The sequence below is a fragment of the Lentinus tigrinus genome (genome assembly GCF_003813185.1).
Source record: "Lentinus tigrinus ALCF2SS1-7 unplaced genomic scaffold L226scaffold_1, whole genome shotgun sequence".
NCBI classification, from domain to species: domain Eukaryota; kingdom Fungi; phylum Basidiomycota; class Agaricomycetes; order Polyporales; family Polyporaceae; genus Lentinus; species Lentinus tigrinus.
The window spans coordinates 546,524-565,708 of NW_027137910.1; the positions used below are offsets into that span (position 1 = coordinate 546,524).

General features: G+C 55.0%; 7 protein-coding genes across 7 annotated transcripts; 3 read left to right on the top strand and 4 right to left on the bottom strand.

Moving 5' to 3' along the window:
• Window positions 1-1,763: 1,763 nt before the first annotated feature.
• On the bottom strand, window positions 1,764-2,218 carry L226DRAFT_5560 (uncharacterized protein). Its single transcript, XM_067683097.1, has 2 exons — window positions 2,130-2,218; window positions 1,764-2,065 (listed from the first exon to the last, which is right to left on the bottom strand). Exon 2 carries the CDS (start codon window positions 2,063-2,065, stop codon window positions 1,835-1,837), a length of 231 nt encoding a protein of 76 aa, XP_067542284.1. The 5' UTR covers window positions 2,130-2,218; the 3' UTR covers window positions 1,764-1,834.
• L226DRAFT_527977 (ARM repeat-containing protein) lies at window positions 1,933-9,955 on the bottom strand. Its single transcript, XM_067679231.1, has 36 exons — window positions 9,863-9,955; window positions 9,505-9,798; window positions 9,176-9,430; window positions 9,010-9,121; window positions 8,681-8,951; window positions 8,606-8,628; window positions 8,460-8,541; window positions 8,215-8,408; window positions 8,071-8,154; window positions 7,676-8,008; window positions 6,977-7,616; window positions 6,881-6,924; window positions 6,582-6,828; window positions 6,400-6,532; window positions 5,968-6,342; window positions 5,697-5,913; window positions 5,510-5,642; window positions 5,398-5,456; window positions 5,116-5,346; window positions 5,023-5,064; window positions 4,840-4,976; window positions 4,609-4,779; window positions 4,298-4,554; window positions 4,129-4,248; window positions 3,959-4,080; window positions 3,810-3,906; window positions 3,640-3,758; window positions 3,465-3,586; window positions 3,292-3,410; window positions 3,166-3,238; window positions 2,956-3,109; window positions 2,692-2,901; window positions 2,473-2,635; window positions 2,347-2,420; window positions 2,130-2,220; window positions 1,933-2,065 (listed from the first exon to the last, which is right to left on the bottom strand). Exons 2-36 carry the CDS (start codon window positions 9,741-9,743, stop codon window positions 2,058-2,060), a joined length of 5,751 nt encoding a protein of 1,916 aa, XP_067542285.1. The 5' UTR covers window positions 9,744-9,798; window positions 9,863-9,955; the 3' UTR covers window positions 1,933-2,057.
• Window positions 9,956-10,055: 100 nt separating this feature from the next.
• On the top strand, window positions 10,056-11,317 carry L226DRAFT_527978 (uncharacterized protein). Its single transcript, XM_067679232.1, has 5 exons — window positions 10,056-10,379; window positions 10,439-10,605; window positions 10,657-10,729; window positions 10,784-11,103; window positions 11,160-11,317. Exons 1-5 carry the CDS (start codon window positions 10,124-10,126, stop codon window positions 11,199-11,201), a joined length of 858 nt encoding a protein of 285 aa, XP_067542286.1. The 5' UTR covers window positions 10,056-10,123; the 3' UTR covers window positions 11,202-11,317.
• Window positions 11,318-11,489: 172 nt separating this feature from the next.
• On the top strand, window positions 11,490-13,172 carry L226DRAFT_496762 (uncharacterized protein). Its single transcript, XM_067677575.1, has 5 exons — window positions 11,490-11,891; window positions 11,956-12,116; window positions 12,175-12,717; window positions 12,771-12,819; window positions 12,878-13,172. Exons 1-5 carry the CDS (start codon window positions 11,567-11,569, stop codon window positions 12,964-12,966), a joined length of 1,167 nt encoding a protein of 388 aa, XP_067542287.1. The 5' UTR covers window positions 11,490-11,566; the 3' UTR covers window positions 12,967-13,172.
• L226DRAFT_555848 (vacuolar ATP synthase) lies at window positions 13,023-13,754 on the bottom strand. The gene is made up of 5 exons (XM_067683086.1): window positions 13,677-13,754; window positions 13,550-13,631; window positions 13,406-13,488; window positions 13,258-13,345; window positions 13,023-13,201 (listed from the first exon to the last, which is right to left on the bottom strand). Exons 1-5 carry the CDS (start codon window positions 13,722-13,724, stop codon window positions 13,149-13,151), a joined length of 354 nt encoding a protein of 117 aa, XP_067542288.1. The 5' UTR covers window positions 13,725-13,754; the 3' UTR covers window positions 13,023-13,148.
• A 138-nt stretch (window positions 13,755-13,892) lies between these two features.
• Window positions 13,893-17,025, top strand: L226DRAFT_475037 (SGT1-domain-containing protein). Its single transcript, XM_067676647.1, has 10 exons — window positions 13,893-14,245; window positions 14,297-14,384; window positions 14,443-14,684; window positions 14,738-14,879; window positions 14,935-15,114; window positions 15,165-15,248; window positions 15,300-15,463; window positions 15,520-15,840; window positions 15,906-16,453; window positions 16,506-17,025. Exons 1-10 carry the CDS (start codon window positions 13,920-13,922, stop codon window positions 16,946-16,948), a joined length of 2,538 nt encoding a protein of 845 aa, XP_067542289.1. The 5' UTR covers window positions 13,893-13,919; the 3' UTR covers window positions 16,949-17,025.
• A 42-nt stretch (window positions 17,026-17,067) lies between these two features.
• Window positions 17,068-18,351, bottom strand: L226DRAFT_564390 (uncharacterized protein; the record flags this gene model as incomplete). Its single annotated transcript, XM_067683636.1, has 5 exons — window positions 17,068-17,126; window positions 17,179-17,340; window positions 17,393-17,602; window positions 17,662-17,841; window positions 17,895-18,351. 5 exons carry the CDS (start codon window positions 18,349-18,351, stop codon window positions 17,068-17,070), a joined length of 1,068 nt encoding a protein of 355 aa, XP_067542290.1.
• Between the last annotated feature and the right edge of the window lie 834 nt (window positions 18,352-19,185).

The following is a 19,185-nucleotide window of genomic DNA, read 5'->3' on the forward strand; positions in this document are numbered from 1 at the left end:
CGCGAACGTTGACGACACTGACTCGGTTGTACTTCTTCACGCTTATCGTCTGGATGCGCACCACTCGCCCATCCCGCAGTTTGCCTCCTCCGAGTATCTCTTTGGGCTCTGAGTCCCATGGACTGGTCGGGTCGTCGTGATCTGCGCTAAGGGCTTGTCTTCCCCGCCTCGAGTCCACCTCATGCCTGTTCCTTCTGATCACTGAGGCGCTTCACGCACGTGTCCCCACCGAGCGAGCGCGGCCGCAATTTTCACGGCACGTCCGTCTCATTTGCATCGCAAGCTGACAAGTGACGTTACTACTATCGTTGTATGTGCTTATAATTAGGCGACGAGCTAGCCAGCTTGGTCTCTACGACGTCGACGCGGATCCTAGCACCAGCTGAGGATGCGGGTGTTACATACTCGCGAGGAATTACGGGGATACGGGTATGTCCCCGAGGGCGCTCGGTGACGACTCGTGCTCTCATCTCGAACGCGACGACCAGCCGCTGTCATTGACATTAGCTCGACCTTCTTGACTCGCTCGGTCTCAATAGGGACAGCTGTGCCTGCCCTTACGTGCTTGGTGTATGGAGTCTGGACAGATCTGTAGGGTCTTTACCGGTCTGTCCTTGCCGCATACGAATAGCTGTCGCACGGCATATACCAACCAGTCAACTAAGGCGTCGCGTCTGTCAACCCAGGAGGTCACGGTGTCCTGGACTCCCTGATCGGGCTTCGTTGCCCTCCAGCGTTCCGTCGTCCTTGGAGTTTCGAAATTCCGTATCCTAGCCTGGACCGCCGGGAGCACTCGTGGCCCCTGAACTCTGCTTGAACGTATAAGCTGGAGCAAGATATGCCTCCTCGTGCTCTTCGTGCTCTTCCTCGCCTTCCAGGAGAAGCTCACAAAATTCTACGATGATGCGCCCCACTACTGGGGCTGCCCTCCGGGCGATGTGTAGCGCTGTACGACATGAACCTTCGGACACGCGGTGTGACTCTGTTCCCGGGGCCCCAGGGAACCCAGTGCGGTGGTGTCGCGCGCCGCCCAGTACACGTCTTCGTGAGACCCTGCTGGTACAGCGGTACTGCCGTAGACGACCTAATGAGGCTCCAGCGTTCTCGTCGCTTTAGAGTCAGGCTTCGAATCCAGCCACCCTCCCGCACCGCGGCGGCCATTAGTCCCAGGAGCATGCTTAGTGCGTCGTGCTTAGCTTAGGAATGAATGGAGAGGATACGCTTAGGTACATCCAAGTGCCGCCGCGTGTCGTGACGCCTGCCATGCTTCTCGGTAATCACGGCTGCACAATTTTCTGCACTACTTCTTGCACTACTTCCGCCGCCTTAACTGCGCAGGGCATACACACACACCAGACGAGGGCTGGTCTGGCCTGGCTCTATGTTGTCTTCCCCCCACTCCAGCTTGTCGGCGCGGTGGCGACGCGCTACTGAGCGCTGAGCTCCGAGAGAGAAGATCTGTCAGTGTCATGTTTCGCTGGCTTTTGGGCGTACTGGTAATGGCAATTGACTCGAGCAGAGATCGACCCGACGGGGTGGTTCCGCCCTCGAGATGACCCCGGCCAGTGACGGGGCCTCGAAGTGCCTCCACCCTCGTTTTGCGTCACCCACTACTGAACGCGGTGCGACGCCTGTGCATACAAGTGGGCGGCCATGGGACGTATAGATTTGCGGTGTCCAAAGGCAGATCCGCCGACCGCAGTCAAGGTTAGGCTCAAAATACATATCGATACATACCTCATTCTATCAGCTAGTTGACCTTTTGGGAACGGCGCGCCGGGGAGTGCAGATCTTCATTTGCGGCATGGCGTTGGATTGCCTTGCGAGAACGGCCTCATTCGTGGCGCAAGCAGGCTATCGATGGTTCGTGCGATGGTCGCATTCGGTGCACACGCGTGTATCGACCGCCGGCAATACCGGGGTGAGAAGACTTTCCGGCAACAGAACCTGCGATTGATGCTGGATATGTATGATATAATATTACAATGGCATAGATGCGTGCGATGGGGATACTGGGTACACAGAGATGAAGGAAAGCGATCGGAAGCATGGGCGATTCACGCATCTGAAACGACGTAAGCAATTAGCACGATCAGCATCGCGAGTAAGTAGAACGCCGGAGGACGTACAGTACGATGTGCCGACAAGCATGGTAGACAGACTCTGGAGCTGATCCTCGTTGAACGCAAGCTGGTCCTTGTGCCAGGTGTCCTGATCGGTGAGTAGTCAATACCGGAAACACACTAGTCGCAAGATGTCTCAGAAACATACCTGATGGGTCTACAACGGGGCAGACATAGATGGTAAGCATCGTATGTGCAGCGTCAGCGTTACGTAGCCACGAACCTTCTTGAACTCTGATGCACACTTTCGGATGGTCGTCGATATCGGCACAGGGTCCGTTGCATGGTTGGCCAGAACTGCGCGATCTTGTCAACGGAGAAAAACAAACACAGTATCGGCCGACCATACCTTCGGTCAGAGGAGGCATCCACGGCTCCACGGAGTACGGGAAGCTCTCGATCAGTGCACAGAGACCCAAGATGGCGGAATGCAATGTCCGCAACGAGTCCGCATATGCTAGGTCTCGACGGTTCGGCAACCTCGTGCGCCGTAGAGTATTGACAAACCGATCCTGGTCAATGGAAAGGTTAAGTGTGTCAGCAATTACGGCAGTACTGCGCTCCGTACCTTGAGAGGAATGATGCTATGGCGTTGCGAGCATCTAACAACCCCCGAGAGCATCTTCGAAGCCATCTCACGAACTTCGATATTCTCATCAGACAGACACTCTTGCAGGACGTTCATGATTCTCGAGACGAGGCCGGTCGACATGCTCAAAAGGTTCCGATAGAAGAACACAATGAGCGTCGGCAGCGCGTTGACCCTAATTCTCCACGACTATTTGGAATTGGGTTAGAATCGGCATCTGTAGTGACACGGCAGAATACTCACCGTCGAAGATTTGATCGCATTGATGAAGTTATCAGCGATGACCTCAATGTATTCCGGAGGAGGCGTCACTGCAGACAACACGTAAAGCACCGCTGAGCTGTAGGTCTGCAACTCGGAGCTATCGTTCAGCTCCGACATTCGGATTATCTCCGGGCTGCAAAGAGTCCCGTAAGCCACTCGACCCGAATTTTCTGCTAGCGAGCTACTCACAGGAGCACGATGATGTAGGGGAAGATGAGCGGAGCCTGCGGACCGTGGGCGAAGTCCCAAACCCATTGCAGTACTGTCCATCGCGTGAGTCGAACAGTCAAAAGAGTTGGCCGCAGCCATACGCACCTGTCAGTCCCACTTTGTCATACTGCGACTGGTTGACCCTTGGCGGGGGAAGCCGCTCTTCCTTCCAAACCGGTAGCTGGCTGACAATTTCTGAGATGCGGTCGATATACCGTGCCTCACTGTAGCACTCATGAACAAGAGGCGCAATTGAAGTTCACTGAAGATGCACATACCGGACGCGAAGCGGGTCGGGGCTGTTCGTACAAGCCGCGACGAACTCGGATGCCGAAGGATATATTGGCCTCCACTGGATGGTGATTATTGCATACACGTTTTGCGCGATTTGCGAACGGATCTGATTGCCAGCTTGTGAGCATCCTAACAAGGAGTAACGTCAGGAATACATACCTCGGCATATCCGGTATTGGCATTATCCAAGAAGAGGTTGATATACTGGTCAGCCAAAGGAAGGAAGCGTATATCGAGGCAGTCAACCATGATGTTGAAGATAGATAACGATTTGCTCACTACACGACGCGTTAGCTTCGTTGCGGGTTGTGATAAGCAGGATAACTTACTGGCGAAAGCAGAATCGCCGTGGAACTCAAGCGGCAGCGATAGAATCCACTTGACAAGCGGTTCTGTCCGCCGGGGATCCCTATCCACAAGTTGCTCCTGTAGACAACATCAGAGTTCACAGAACATTAGAATCGACACCTTGACGTACGCTGAGGAGATTCTCCCAGAATGAGACCGTATCTGGCTTCATTTGAGCAAAAATACGATCGAGGCGTGCGGTGATCCATTGCCACAAGGTATCCGCATGTTGCTTCGGCCAATGCTTCGAGCCTGAGGATGTGTCAATATGACATCAGGACATGCGTCGAAGATGCTTACCCCGCGACAGACCGGCCAGGAGCTCAGCTCCCGAGCGCTGCTTATAACGGTCGCCGTCGGCAAGAAGAGGGTCGATCGTGTCCAGAATAGCGGTAAGCTTCTCATGTTCGAACATCTTGGCTATCGCACCACTTAGTATTGGAACTCAGACCGTTGCTGAGTTGCCTACCTATTGACTTCATGAACGTGACGTTCTCTGCACGCAGCTCAGGGGTCGTACTGTTCTTCATTGATTCTTGACCCCAGAGCAAGGCCAAGACGGTGAAGAAGTTGTCTTTGTCCATAACTTCACTCATTGCCTGTAGGATCGGCCGCGAAGATTCTTCCCACATAAACGCCGAAGGACCAGCAGGCACTGCCTGATAACCCTTGACTGTCGGAGTCCAGAGCAAGAAACCGGTCTCGAACTTGTCCACCCGGAGGTCACTGCGTATATGGTCAGGAACTTCGCAAATGAATTCGGAGATAATACACACATACCCCTGTTGGTCAAGGGGGTACCCAGGCTGCGCGTGATGCCGAAGGAACTCTGCAGGGTCATTGACAGGTATGTCTCTGCGCAGAGGGTTCTCCCATTCATCTAGCCACAACTGCTCCGCAGAGCTGGAGAACGTCCGAATCTTGATATGTGCGCAAACCTTAACAACGGCCCTGTGTATCATGCCTCAATGTGAAACCTTGGCCACATGCAAATGCGTTGTCGCAGCTTACTTCTGAGCAGTCACACGGATTGTATTGTGAGGACTGATGGTTTGTCGGAGGAAGAACGCCGCTAGAGCAGGTGGTGGTGCCGAATCTCTCCGTAGGAGTCCGTACAAGAATCGAATCGCGAATTGAACATATCTCCACTGGTCAAGGTTAGCAGTTGCCACTAGTGTAGGCGTATAAACTCACATGCGTGGTCGGCCGTTCGGCGACTTCCAGAATAGCATTGACCTGTGATGAAGTAATTAGCGGTGAGATCTCAACCCTTTGATCCACCATTACCGTTTCGGTGTAACGCTGGTTCTTGAGTGTCACTCGCGGACCGCATTTCTCTGCCGCAGCCTGTAAAATCGCTTGGTCGACGACTGGTGATGCAAACTCCTGCTTGAGCTCGCCCAAGGCCAGTAGGACGTTTGAAATATCCTCTGTGAACGCATCTGTGTGGCAAGACTCCTCGTTCAGGTAGACGAGGGCGTCCTGAGCCACGCTGCCGATTAGCTTCTGCACGGAAGGCTACAAAAAAGTTAATGAGTGGTAACGTGGTATACCTGATGACGTCATCACCTTCTCTTGGTGCTGACAGTCCAACAGTGACAGGAGGTATTGCCCGTGGAAGTTGATATCTGTTACCCTTCTCAACCAGAAGACCGATGCATACGATTTCACTATTTCTTACCAGCGAGTGCATACGCGGCGGTACCCTTATTCCACAGGATGTAGAGGGCACCCTTCATGCGATCGGGGTCCGCGTTCTTCTCCAGCACCCGGAAGAGGTATGGGAGAGTGAACCTTGTAGACCTGACAAAGTACTGTGGGTGCAAAATCATGTACTAGAAATGCTTCATCTGACAATGATCACTTACACCGCAGGCATTGTGTAGTATGGCTTGCGCGTGCCTTCGCACTCTTGTGTACGGAGAGAGCGACATCTCGATGAGGTCCTCCAGGAGCTGGTCATCCAGCGTGTCACGTCGACGGTACAACGCATGCATGTACAGCCTACCGGCATTGTACACCTGAGCACGCTTCAAGAACACAACGCGCGAGTTCTCCTTCTGCTTGGGCCACACACGGTTTGAACTAGCGCCGGGCCTATTAGCATCGAGTGACGATACTGGGGGAGAGACTACTCACTCGCGTGCCTGCCGGTAGGCTTTCGTCAAGCTCTCGAAATTGCTCCGTGTCATCGCGTACTCGAGCAGGTAAACATCAATAGCCCGAGACACAGCGATAACAGCGTCGATGTGGTCTTCTCCTTCGCTCTCCTGACGTAGCACGTTGGCCGCCCTATGCACAATCTGGCCAAAGCGGGTCCGATGGGCAACAGCCCGCTGGTACTGAGGATCTTTGGGATCGGCGAGAACAAAACCAGCGTTGACATCGAGCGGCGTGACGAGCAGTTCAGGAACCTCGACGTCCTCGTTTAGGCATGGATTTACCACGTCCTTGTCACCCAGGAGGAGGAAAGTAGGCAAACCACCCCATACAGAGCGCGCGGCGTGGAGATAGCTAGATTAATGCATGAATGGAATGAAATGCAGGCTAACAGAAGTACCAGATACATACCGGCAGAAGTCGTTGCGGGCGACGTTATCCCATTTGCCAACGGTCTCAAGAAGCGCCTCGACCTTGTCAAGGGCAGGGGCGGCGATCTTGTCCAGGATCTCCAGTACAAACTCGACCTCGTCGTGATTCGGGACTGCAGTCCATGAGTATAATTTATAGTTGTGCCTTCAAAACGCACGTACCGTGCCATGTCACGTCAACCTCATCGGCGTCGTACATCTTACCCCACTGGGAGGTGAGGTCGCGATTGAACTCGGAAGAGTCCCACTCATTGGGATTGACATAGCGGGAGTTCATGGTGTAGATTGTCGCAGCAGAGTGAAGGATGCGGTTGATCAACCGGCCTGTGCCGGTGTATCCTCGCTCACTCTTCGTCTTCTCGACAAGGAGAGCCACCAGACCAAGTAGCTGGTCCTTGTACTTGAGGATCTGGATGCACAATAAGATAAAATCATCGCATCTAGGGAGAGCCGAATCTTACCGTCGATCCGCCGTATCCGAAGCATCCGCGGAGGATGGACATGTCTATTTGACAAATTAACAGAAGTCAAAATCCATTTACAGAGCGTATACTCACTCCAATGCAAAGTCGTGTCAGACGGGACAGCTTCGTGCGTCGACGTCGTACGGATGCTCGACGCTCCGTGTTTCAGCTCCTCCTGGATCTGGTTGATGCAGAATGGCAAGAATTTGTCGACTGTCTTCTCCGGCTTCACCCGCGCCAAGCAGGAAACGAGCTGCCCAAACGCACGCACGGCGTTCGACTTCGCATTGGTGCTCGCATACTCGAACACGAGCTTCAGCACCAAGTCGAAGAGAGGGTCAGACAGGTGCAGGCAGACGGTGTCGAGCGCCGCCTTGACCGCCTTCAGGACCGCTTCCTCCATCTTCCCGCCGGTAGTGCCCTTCTTCCCACCTTCTTCGGGCAGGTTCTCGAAGAGCGCAAGCACGCGACGGAAGAGCGATGTGACCCAATCCGCAAATCCGGCTGTGCTCTCGCGCGCAAGTGCCCGCTCTTCTTCCCGGCTGAGTGTAGGCATCCCAGGGGTGTCGATGCCGGCGGGAAGTTCAATCGAATCGACTTCCATCACATCCTCAGCCGGCGCGTCGCTAGTGAGGTCGACACCAATTTGGTGCATAGACACGTCGGCGATCTTGATGTGCTGGACGACGGAGGAAATGAACATAGTCGCACAAATAGTCTTCACCGGATCGTTCTAGTAGGCATAGAACGTCAATCAATAGGCGGGATGCGGCAAGCAAAACTCGAACGCACCAAGTCAATACCAGGAATGCAGAGCTCCAGCAGAGGAACAACATGCTTCTGCCCGCCCATGTAGATTCGCTCGGTAACGAGTGGGAGAGAGACCGCAGAAAGCATCGTCATAACGGCAGTAGTGCGGTGAGTCTCGTTGACAACTTCGAGGCCGCTGTACGCTCGCTCTAAGATCTCAGGCATCACCAGGTTCGGCTCAAGCAGAGCCATGGAGCGCATGGCTGCCTGCGAGTAGCTGATCGTGAACGGATCTTTGGAAAACATGGAAAGGAGAATAGGTGTGCGGAGGATGAGGATGAATTGTCGGCGTATCTCTGGCGTTAGCCGTCGAGTCTGTTTCAGGTCAGCCCAATTATTAGCATTTGAGCCTAATGCCTGAGTAGCGAATACCTCACCACTGGGGTCTTGCAGTATGGCTGCTGCTCGTCCTTCCATCGCTTGGCGAACTCGGCCATGAGCCGTTGGACGAAATGAGTGAGCTGCGGACACCAGCATCAGCGGCCGCTCAACAGACATGGCTTAGCGGACGATGCACGCACGTTCAGACTCCAGATACCATAGTTCGAGGGGTGGAAGAAGGACTCGACGCTCGTGATCAACTTGTCAAGCGAGTCGAGAGCTCTCGAGCCTGCAACGAACCCCTCGGAAGAAGGAGTCCCTGGATTACTGGTGCCGTCCGAACGGACTGGTCCGTCAAGAGACAAGGAGTATACAATCAACTTCGCAATCGCGCCTGTGGAGTCGAGTAAGCCAAAGGGCCTCATTGCTCATGTCAAAGACATACTGCTCCGGTTAATGGGTTTCTTGATTCGAAGAGACTGCTTGTCGGCCATAGTGTCGGCGTGGCCGGCAGTAGTACTGGCGCCCTGTGGTCACCGCCATTTCAGCACGGACTCAGCACACATCGCGGAGAACAGAGTTGCAGCATACCCGTGTCGCACCAACAGGTACGTCTGAAACAAGCAGTCAGACTACGCGGTGAAAACGTCGAGGGCGGAAACTTACTCATAGAGCCCAACGCCTTTCCAATCAAGAATGTCCACTCAGTTTCGCTCCAGATGCCAACGGTCTTCCACTCCGCAGCGCCTTCTTCTCCTGCATCTCCGAACTGACCTGCGACGTGTTCCTCGGCAAGTTCTCCACACAGCTCAACAAACCTGTCATCAATAAGCGAGGAATTGAACGCTTCCCAGAGCTTGAAGACGAGCGGAAGGTATAGATGGGTGTGGGTAGGCGGGATGAATGACGTCAGTACCGGGACCATGGTTAGTACAGTCTACGCCTGCATTTCAGTTTCACGACATCTAGGAGGCTGCAGGTGTCCGAGCACTTACGTCCTTTGTGAGCATGGGAAGAAATATCGACATCATGTCCGGTATCTCGTTTGCAGGATAGTATCGTTTGCATTGCTCCGCGACGAAGAGGAGAATATTAACGACGTTCCGTCTACAATACAGGGTGAGCCTCCCATCAGACGACGGCCGCATCGAGCAGACATACGACGAGTCGTGCATCCTCTTCTTCGGCCAGAGCTCCTTCTGCAGGACGCGCCAAAGAGGCCGCCAAGGGAGTTGCAGGTCGGAAGCATCGAGCTTGCGCCGGCTATCTGGCTTGTTGCAGATGAGGCGGGACAGCATGTCGGCCCAGCTGCGCATCACGCGAGGCTCTATACCTGGGACGAGACAGAGTTCATAGTAGAGTCGGGTAAGCTTCGCACGGGTAGTCTTGGACATGGGATAGCGCATGAGAAGCCAACTATGGATATGGAGAAGGGAGCAAGACATGGATTCAATCGCACAGTAATATGTGCGACAACAAAGAGGACGTACCATTGTAGCATTCCGTCCCAGGTAGTAAGTACAAGCCAATTCTTTGTTTCGGCACAGATGCAGATGCGACCGACAATGTACTCCAGCTTGGCCTGCATGTCCTCAGGAGACTCGCATTCGTATGGAAGCGCCTTGAGATAGGTCTGGAGAGAGGCACGCTGCCGCTCTAGGGCGTCGGGAGAGAAGGTACCGGACTCCGAGGAGGGCGAGTCGGGGACCGAGACATCATCTTCATCCATCCCGGGGAGATTAGCGGTGAACGAAGAGAGATCGAGGCCGCCGAAGTTAAGGAGACTGTCCATGATAGTAGCAGTATGAGCGGGGGAGAAATTGAGTGAGTTTGATACTGCGCACTCACCGTTAGGGTGTTATATGGGAAGGAAGGGGCTTACGAGGCCCAGGGTGACGCGTACCGGGGTCGCGACTGGATGTGGCTAGAGACGGTGGCTGAGTCTGCGCGACTCGCAAAGGCGACGCGTACTCCCACCACTCAGGCGCCCATACTAATAGACACCCGCGTCACATGTCACGTGCAGACGCGGTATGCGACCGCGACCGCGACCAGGCCCACGAGGCGCGCTTACTGTTCTCCCTCTCCCCCTCTTGAGTCTTCACGACAATGAGCTGGTTTCAAGCCCGCTTGGCGCGCAGCTTCGTGCAGGGCTGCAGGGCTTTCTCTTCATCTGCACTGTCGCGGTCACCAACTGGGGCGAATGTCCTGGCGAAGACACTGGTGTCCCGCCGGAGAGCCTTCACAAGCTCGGCAGTCTTCTGGGGCACCGCGTTCGCTCTCGCGACTGGCTTGACAATCAGCACCGTTCACCTCGACGCAGAGGCACCAGCTTCGCCGGCAGAGCCTGAGGATGACACGCGTGGTCTGTACTTTACCCCGTCAGTCATATTGTGCATGCATGTCCACTTACACTCGCTGTAGTTGACCCCGCGACCTCCATCGTGTTTCCGACGACACTGAAGATCCAGTCCAAGACCCCTCTGCCGACGTTCACACTCATAGGAGTAGGTGTGAGGACTGTTTCGTTCCTCGGCATCAAGGTCTACTCCGTCGGCTTCTATGCCGACCTCTCAGACCCCAAGCTTGCAGTATGTGCGTCGTATTGATTCAGTCATCATGGTGGCTGAGTATGGCAAAAGATTCCGAAGGATGCGACCCCAGAGGAGAAGATTGAGCACATCGTGAAGAACTCGGCATGCGTGCTCCGCATAGGTCCGTCCTCTCTCTCCACGTGAATGCACTTCATTCTCTGATTGCGTGTACCAGTACCCACGAGGAACACCTCATATGGGCACTTGCGAGACGGCTTCATGCGCGCTCTGCAAGCCCGCCAGGTGCTTTCAAAACAACGGGGGGAACTCTCACCGGAGGAGGAACTCGCGATCCAGTCCCCTCTGCGGAAGTTCAAGTCAATGTTCCCGAACACACCTCTTACCAAGCATACTCCCCTTGATATCTTGGCCACGGCACCTTCGCCGAAGCAGCCCCGGACGCTCATTGTACGCGACCTTGGATCGGTACAGAGCGACTGGCTAGCGCGTGAATTCGTCCTGGCCTATTTTGAGGGTAAGGGACTAAGTCCGCCTGTGCGTCCCTCCTTCCATCTTCCTCGGTCGCAACATATATCTGATTCTCCCTGCAGCTCAAACAGTCGGCCATTAAGTACGTCGAGACTCACTTATAGGAGTAGAGTACAGTAGTTATTTCGTAGCAGTTAATACCGACGCGCCAATTTCGCCGGTTAGCAACAGAGATCACCGAGCTACCAGCGAAATGTCTTGCATACTTGTACAACGCGACTTCAAGCTCAAGTTCATGCACTCAGTGGCAGAGCCCGACGCGTGCATGACGCGTCGCGGCCGGCGGCGAGTCGCGAGTCGATTACGCGCATTGGTGCACGTGGCTTTTCCCCGCGTCTGCGGCGTCGCTGAGACTGGAGGAACCGACGGGAGGGAAGCTTCACCGTGTCTTCCGTCCCTCATCCGTGCTCCCACCTTCACTTGCCTACAGCCTGCCTCTTCGCTCTTTCATGCATACATCTCATCTACCATGAATTTACCGCGGACCAGAAGCATACTACACCACACGCGCAGACTTTGCAGGTCAACTGTAACGCCCTCGCATCTCCCCATTGCAGGCAAACTCCGCATCGTCGTCCAGACGTACGCAACACATGCGCCCTTGAAGACAAGTGAGACGGCGAGCGGGAGCAAGCCCACTGCAGCGTCGCTCCTGTCGAGTGCGCTGGACCAGAAGCAGCGCGCAGCCAGGCGCGAGGACTCTGCGGGTCCGTTCACGCTCGGGATCACACCCCCACGACCTGACGAGGTCAAGCCGGAGAAGAAGTGGTCTGAGTTAAGCGTAGGCGGAAAGGGTACGTATCGTTGGGTCTGTCTGAGAAACGTGGTATCCTCAAACTTTTCTCTGTCACCGTGCAGTCGTCAGGACTACAGCGAGAACGACAAACCTAGTGGTCATCCTTGCCGGGGCGGGCTTGTCAATCGTCTTGATATATGCGCTCACATCAGAGTTGTTCTCGCGCAACTCGCCCACGGTCCTGTACAACAAGGCGTGCGAGCTCATCAAGGCTTCGCCCCAGGTACGTCATACATATTCTCGCATTCCTCACCCGTGTCTCATAGAATGCTGTCACGCAGGTACACCAGTATTTGCAAGAGCCCCTCATCTTCCATAATCATCCTCCTTCAGTCTCGCGCCCCCGGCACCGGAACCACTATGTCTCGTCACAGATCTTCGTCGACTCAACAGGTCGTGAACACATGCTCCTGAACTTCTACATCCAAGGTCGCCCGCCAGGCTCCACGGGTCCGTACTACGTGGAACAGGAAGACGAGGGCATTGTGTCCCGCTGGACACATAAAGTGCAGGTCGCGGTGAATTCGTTACGAGAGATGTCGGTGGACGAGATGAAAGAGGAGGCGGCGAAGCGGGGGCAGCGGTTGGTCGATCTGTCTAAGGGGCTTTTCAAGTTCTTGACTGGGGAGGAGGACGCGACCTCAACACCGCAACCTATCGCCGTGCAGGAACAGAAGGTGGACAAGGAAGAGAAGGGGTGGGCGTCGTCAGTGACGGGGCTGTTCTCTGGGATCAAGGGTGCATCGAGGTCTGGGAATTCCTCAAGCGAAGCGTCTGGTGGGGCTGCGTTCGCAGAAGGCGAAGTGCATGCGGACTTGGTCATGGTGAGTGGGGAGCACTGTTCCCATACCATGCACCGCTAACAATACTACAACAGAATGATCAAGGGTACTACGAGTTCCGATATCTGCTCATTGACATGCCGAGTGAGTGCTATATATGTCCGCTCATACTGTCTTGTCGCTGATGCCACGACTACGTTAGACTCTAACACGCGGAACCCGCGTCGTGTGTTCGTTCAGCGACAAAACGGCGTCCGGGAAACAGAACCGATAGTACGATGGCATCGGTAGCGTCTGCACGCACGACCTTCCTTGATAGCACAATTTGCCAACCGGTTCACAGTATACGCACTCACCACTCAAACCCATCGCAGCGTGCATGGGGTATATCGTGTACATGTATCGAGATACTAGTTACAATACAGATGCGAAGGGTCATGTGTCCTTAATTGCTGGGATCCGGAGGAATATGATCATTCTCCAAAGAGCTTCTGGACGCGCTTCAATATCGAGTCCTTGCTGGGGTCTGTCGACGGTTTGAGTTGCGGTTGAGTAGGACTCGGAGGGGCAGAAGGTACGCACCGTATGGATGATCCTTGGAAGGAATCTCGAGGAGAGCGGGGAACGCAGCTTGGTATTTGTCGACCATGGGACGGATCTTCTCAGCAATCTGCACGAAGGATACGATGATGAGGCATGCAAATGGGCACTGCAAGGACGAATGACATACATGCTGGTTTATCAGGAGAATGGCAATGTCCTTCCGCGTTGTGAACTCCTCGAACGCCTGCTCGATCACAGGAATCTGGGTCTCTGAGTGTCGATGCGTAGTGTCAGTTCACCGTGTGCTGCAGCTACAGGACCGCAGACTCACTTGAGTCTACAACGAGGAAGTTCTTCTTCTGATCCTGACCAACATTGCCTATGCCGGCTAGGAGGAGACCGGTAACGGAGTCCTGGTGGGTTCAGTACGCATATAAAAGACTGAGAAGTGCACATACCTCATCCCCAATGACTGCGAGCAGGTTGCGGTCCTGTTGGGTGGCCATCGTCACGTTGCGGAGGTTGGCACCGTCGTCGTCCGCGTCCGTGCTGTAGCCACAGGCGAGCCGAGAATGGCAGCTGCGTCTCACCACGTGATAGAGGCCATGACGCGTTCGTGATCGAGATCCGATTTTGAGGCCTTGCGGCGCGCGCTTACTTATTCAAGCAGCTCACTCTTGTTTCTCACTCTGCCCCCAGCAATGGTCTCAGTCAACGACATATTCAATCGCCCACCCACGATTTCCGAGGACACCCTCCAGTACACCCTCTACCTCCCTCCTGATCAGTCCGACCGCGTCTCTGCTACGACCTTTGCCGCGCTTCTAACAGACCATGTGCAGTCCCTCCTCCCTGGCCACCTGTGGCATCGCGATGCCTTTGAGCTCAAAGTGGCGCCCGATCCAGAGGGGAGCAAGGACGTGTGGGTCCTTGAGGGCAGGATGCGGGTCGGAGACTGCATAGACGACGAATGGTGCGTCGTCTGGCTCCTTCGAGAGCTCAGCAGTAAGTGGGATCTTGTTGTAAGGTATGCGTACGCTTGCTCCCGCTGTCTGTACGTGCTCACGATCGTACGTAGCGTTTTCGACTCGGATGGAGAGTTCCTTCTCATCGAAGCCGCAGAGGAGCTGCCTTCATGGGTGACACCTACCAATGCAGAGAATAGGGTGAGTCTGCTATCGCCCTATCCCATGTTCCACCCTGGCTTACCGCATCTCACCCCAGGTCTGGATCCATAACTCCCGCATACATCTCGTACCACTCTCACACGTATCTCCACCGTCTAGTAAATCCCGTCGGCGAAAGTACATCACTCGCGGAGATAGCGATGACGAGGACAACCTGGAGAACGAAGAAGATGCTGAGTTCATCACCGCCACCGACGCAGTGCGGCTTGTCCGCGACCCCATGATAGACACCGCTGCTCCTCAGAACGTGCAGGATGTTGTGTGGAAGCGCATCTCTGGGTGTGTATCCGGCTATTCCTGTCCTTGTTGCTTTTCCTCACGGCACTTTACAGCTACCCAGCGGGCTCGCGTCAGCACATGCATGTCGCCAAAGCCTACTTACCGGTTGACGTCGCAAAAGCTCTTGCGGTGAACCCGCTGCTCGTCCAGAAAGCCGTAGAAACGTTCTACACGCGTGACGCCCTTCAGCTCAGGGTATGTCTACGCCCGAATATTGTCTGTAGTAGTACCTCCCTGACACACCTTGTAGGCAGCGCAGAAAATGGCCCGCTTCCCACCCGAGTCCGCCATTTTGTCGTCTGTCAAGATGACGCGCACGGCATACGCACAGCTCGTAGGACAGAAGTTCCATCCTCCCAAGGTCTTCGGTCGCTGGATGGAGAGAGAAGGCACTGAAGAGTGGAGATGGAGAGACATCGGCATGAAGATCGTACGTGTGCTGATCTCGCCATTTGTGCCAGAGCTGACTGGTATGTCTAGGCGTGCGGCTTCGAGATGCTCTATCAGGAGAGCAAAAATCGGAAAGACAGCGTAATTGCCATTTTTGACGGCTCTCCTGCATCGGTATGTCGTCTGTATTGTCTCCAGAGCAGCACAATCCTGACGTCTGTATAGATGGAAGCAGCCAAGGACGGACTACGCCGTAATCCGGAGTACACGCAGTACATCCAGCGCCTCGTATCGGCTGGCTACTTCAAAGGAGAGCGTGAAGGCTCCCAGCTGTGGGTGTCCCTCGAGAACCAAGCCGCCGCTGCCTTCATCGCCGCCCGCAGGGACGAGTATGTTTCCCATATCCCAATCATCACGCGGGTTCTCACACTAACGTATCCGACAGCGATGCATCTCGACCGTCTTTTGCAGCTGCAATCCAGGCAGCTCTTAGCCAATACGCCGATGACCGCGAGCTGCCATCGGACGCAGAAGATCCGGACGACTGGCTGAACGTCGACGCCGCTGAGTTTGACGAAATGCTAGAAAAGACCACGGGGAGCTCTAAGGGCAAAGAGAAGGCGATGAACGCCATGGATGTCGACGCTCCAGAGGATGACGAGGACCGCGTGGCCAAGGCACAGGCCGAGCGCCTTCGCGATCTCGCCAAGAAGGTCGAGCAGTTCGTAGAGGGCGAGGGAGACCTCGAGGGTGCACGCTTCGCAGAGTGAGTACAGTCTGTTCCAGATATACCGCGATGTGCGAATGGCTCATATTCACCGTTCACCGTAGTGAGGCATTCTCGGACGACGACCGGGACAGCGACAATTCTGATGCGGACCAGCTTAGTGCTGATGAAGACGCGACCATGGCTGATGACACGGATGCCCAGAAGCCAGTCGTTGACCTCACGGCCGAGGAACGAAAGACACTCCAGGAGGCGATGGATAGGCTGGTGCCTGCAATCGACCCGTCCGACTATGGCAGAATGCCTCCTTCGTTCCATAGCAATTCCCAGCGCGTCGCGCCCATTACTATTGAGACCGAGATCGTCACCACTGGACAAGTGGACAATATGTCCGCCAGTGTGCGTCCGCGTCCCATCAGAGCCCCCATTCTGCCCCGTGACAAGTTTGACGGAGTGGACTCTGACGACGAGACGGATGAAGAAGGGGTCGCTGAAGATCAAGAGGACGATGATGAATACCCCCAAGTCGTAGGAGAGGTTGAGATCGATATGGCCGAAGAGGAGGACGAGTTCATTGAGTTCGCTAGGCAAGCTTTGGGAGTCTCGGACGAACAGTGGAAGAGCATCCTCGATGAAAGGAAAGAACGTGGCGGTATGTGCCTTTCTTTGTTAACCATGAGCGCTGATCCAAGCAGCTAGCCCAGCATTCGTTCCCACTCATGTCGCCTCGGAAAACAATCGTCCATCCAAGGTGACACAATCATCAGCACCCAGATTCCAGGAACCACAGCATATAAGTGGCGACAGGACTCTGAACTCTTTCGAGGCTGTCATGAAGGCGATGGATGCTGAGCTTTCGCATGCTCAGAACAGCCATTCAGGTCGGAAAACTGAGCACACGGCCAGAGGCAAAGAGAAAGAGAAAGACGTGATGGATATCGAAGCCGCTATGGATGCGGAACTTCGTAGTGCCCTTGAGCAAGAGAACGAAGCAGGCGACGAGGAAACCAGTAACAGTCAAGGAGACTATCATCTCATCAAGAATTTCCTGGAGAGTTTCAAGAGTCAGGCTGGTTTGTCTGGTCCTGTCAGTACTCTAGCAGGAAGGTTGCAGGAAGGTTGGACGTTGCCAAGAGATAATGCCTGATCGTGACGACTTGCGCACACGCGAGTTCCATAGTTCAAGTTAGAGAGAACGTGGGTATATAGAATGTAGACCACCTGATATATACTAATCGTGAAACGTCTCTGCGACTGATACTACCCTTAAGCCCTTCCACCGGTAGCGTCGCCAGTCACGCTGTTACCACCACCGCCAGCTGCGTCTGCGCGCCAAGTTTAGTACAAATTGATGGGGATGTGACAAGAAGGGCTTACTGGAACCCGCCGCGTTATCGACGGTGCCGCCATAGTTGTAGATGCTACCGCCAACTGCAGGGCCCGACGCACCGGTGTACGCGTTACCACCTGGGCCGAAGCCGTTGCCGTTACCGCCGTCAGCGTCGCCAGAGAACGTGGTGCCGGCGCCACCGGCAGTGTCTAGACGAAATACTCAGTTGGGTTGTCATCGGAAGAGAGGGAACAGACTTACTGCCGCCGCCGTTGGTGACAGTGCCTTGGTCATCGGCCGCGTTGACGACTGAACCACCAGACACATCAGAGGTCGCACCACTGTAGGCGTTACCGCCGGCCGTGCCAGAGTCACTCGCGCGTCTCTGGACGCCGTCGGGAAGACGGGGACTTGCGGCATTACCACCCTCCGCGGAACCACTCTCAGAGAAGCCTCCGCCACCAGCAGTGTCTAAGCAGTTCAAAGATCAGATGACTGTTAGTAGTGTGCGCAGAGACACAAGTACTTACTAGCAGTGGTGTTGTCGATGGCATCCGCATCGCCGGTATTCCCCTCGGAGGTGTTAACGACATTACCGCCCCGCGAAGCGCCAGTCGCGCCCGTGTATGCGTTACCGCCAGGCCCGTGGCCGTTGCCGTTACCTCCAAACGAGAAACCACTGAAGGAGGAGCCAGCACCGCCCGCAGCGTCTGCGCCCGAAGTCAGCATGAATCAAACATACATAAGAGGCAAATGCACGCACTTGAACCGTCACCGTTGGTCAAAGTACCCTGGTCTGATGCGTTCTGGATGTCGCCACCAGACGAGTCGCTAGCGGCACCAGAGTATGCGTTACCACCAGCCGTGTACATGTCCGACGCGCGCTTCGACATCTTGGCCGCAGGAGGAGGAACGGCTGCCTTGATGTTGGGCTGGTTCGTCTGTGCCTTGGCATTCTTCATGGCCTGGGTACGGTGGACAGGGTCGTTGGTAGGGGTAGAAGTAGGCGTAGCGGAGGGTTCAGCCGGGTTTGGCAGGCTTCCAACGAGCTTCTCGATGTCCGGGGTACCCCGAACCTGGTGCGCGAGTTTTCCGGTCGCGAGCTTATCGGTCTGCGTCATGGCGTTGCCGAGCTTGGGGGAGGTGGGGGCGCCAGAGACAAGGACGGGGCTAACCGCCGCGGCGGCGAGGATGGAGAAGGCAATGACGGGGCTGCGCATCTTGATGAACGACGGTGGTGGCGGGCGAGGACTTGTCGACGATTAGACTGAACCTAGACTAGAGAGAATGAGTGAGAAGGTGGGATGAGGATGAGTCGCGTCCTGGCAACGCTTATATACCGGCCAGGGAGGGAATTCATATCCCGCCGCGTCTTCTCGAGAGTACGGGGCCAAATCGAGCCAATGACCGACACTTGCCCGATTGAGGTGGGAGGTTACCCGAAACGGTTGAGTGCGGAGGGACGTGTGCAAATTACCGCATGCCATCCTTTCGGCACTCTCGGCGAGAGCTGACTTGACGGAGGGTAGTAGTACCTCTCGGGAATCACATAGCCGCCTGCGGCCATGGCTGCCTACGCCACTAATGGCAGTCATCAAAGCTTTGCCCGGTCAAGAAAGGGAAGTCAGGCTTTCTCTCACGACCTCCAAGGTCTGACGAAGCGGCTGGACGCTCTGAAACATATTGCGTGTTAGCACGACTCGACACGGCTTGAGGATGTAAATGCACGCTTCGTGCCGGGCACTACGTTCCCCTCGTTCCTAGATTTCGAGCTACTTGATTGTAGGGTAATCTTGTGGTATCCATAACCTCAGAGCTCTGTTGGAGGAGATTCGAGGGAGGTAGTAGAACAGAAATCAGCGTACAGGAGGGTCACGGTGAGAATTCGGATTGTACAGCTGTTTGCGAAATCAATGTCGTTCGGACTCCGACTACGCGAGCGCGCAAACGACGCAATTAATTCAATAAATTCGAGAAATTCGAGAGGTCCCAAACAACGCATTATTCCTCCCACATGAATGACACAGAACCCACGCTATAAGCTTACGAATTGC

Bases quoted from the DNA above. Each gene is read 5' to 3' on its own strand.
- L226DRAFT_5560 (XM_067683097.1), bottom strand. From the start codon at position 2,065: ATGCGTGAATCGCCCATGCTTCCGATCGCTTTCCTTCATCTCTGTGTA.
- L226DRAFT_527977 (XM_067679231.1), bottom strand. From the start codon at position 9,743: ATGGATGAAGATGATGTCTCGGTCCCCGACTCGCCCTCCTCGGAGTCC. The intron at 5,643-5,696 runs GTAAGTGATCAT...TTGCACCCACAG, and splicing joins TACTACACAATGCCTGCGGT to TACTTTGTCAGGTCTACAAG. The intron at 4,249-4,297 runs GTAGGCAACTCA...GTGGTGCGATAG, and splicing joins CACGTTCATGAAGTCAATAG to CCAAGATGTTCGAACATGAG.
- L226DRAFT_527978 (XM_067679232.1), top strand. From the start codon at position 10,124: ATGAGCTGGTTTCAAGCCCGCTTGGCGCGCAGCTTCGTGCAGGGCTGC. The intron at 10,380-10,438 runs GTCTGTACTTTA...CACTCGCTGTAG, and splicing joins GCCTGAGGATGACACGCGTG to TTGACCCCGCGACCTCCATC. The intron at 10,730-10,783 runs GTCCGTCCTCTC...TGCGTGTACCAG, and splicing joins GGCATGCGTGCTCCGCATAG to TACCCACGAGGAACACCTCA.
- L226DRAFT_496762 (XM_067677575.1), top strand. From the start codon at position 11,567: ATGAATTTACCGCGGACCAGAAGCATACTACACCACACGCGCAGACTT. The intron at 12,117-12,174 runs GTACGTCATACA...GCTGTCACGCAG, and splicing joins TCATCAAGGCTTCGCCCCAG to GTACACCAGTATTTGCAAGA. The intron at 12,820-12,877 runs GTGAGTGCTATA...CGACTACGTTAG, and splicing joins TCTGCTCATTGACATGCCGA to ACTCTAACACGCGGAACCCG.
- L226DRAFT_555848 (XM_067683086.1), bottom strand. From the start codon at position 13,724: ATGGCCACCCAACAGGACCGCAACCTGCTCGCAGTCATTGGGGATGAG. The intron at 13,632-13,676 runs GTATGTGCACTT...TGAACCCACCAG, and splicing joins TCGCAGTCATTGGGGATGAG to GACTCCGTTACCGGTCTCCT. The intron at 13,202-13,257 runs GTGCGTACCTTC...AACCGTCGACAG, and splicing joins TTCCAAGGATCATCCATACG to ACCCCAGCAAGGACTCGATA.
- L226DRAFT_475037 (XM_067676647.1), top strand. From the start codon at position 13,920: ATGGTCTCAGTCAACGACATATTCAATCGCCCACCCACGATTTCCGAG. The intron at 14,880-14,934 runs GTATGTCTACGC...CACACCTTGTAG, and splicing joins GTGACGCCCTTCAGCTCAGG to GCAGCGCAGAAAATGGCCCG. The intron at 15,464-15,519 runs GTATGTTTCCCA...CGTATCCGACAG, and splicing joins ATCGCCGCCCGCAGGGACGA to CGATGCATCTCGACCGTCTT.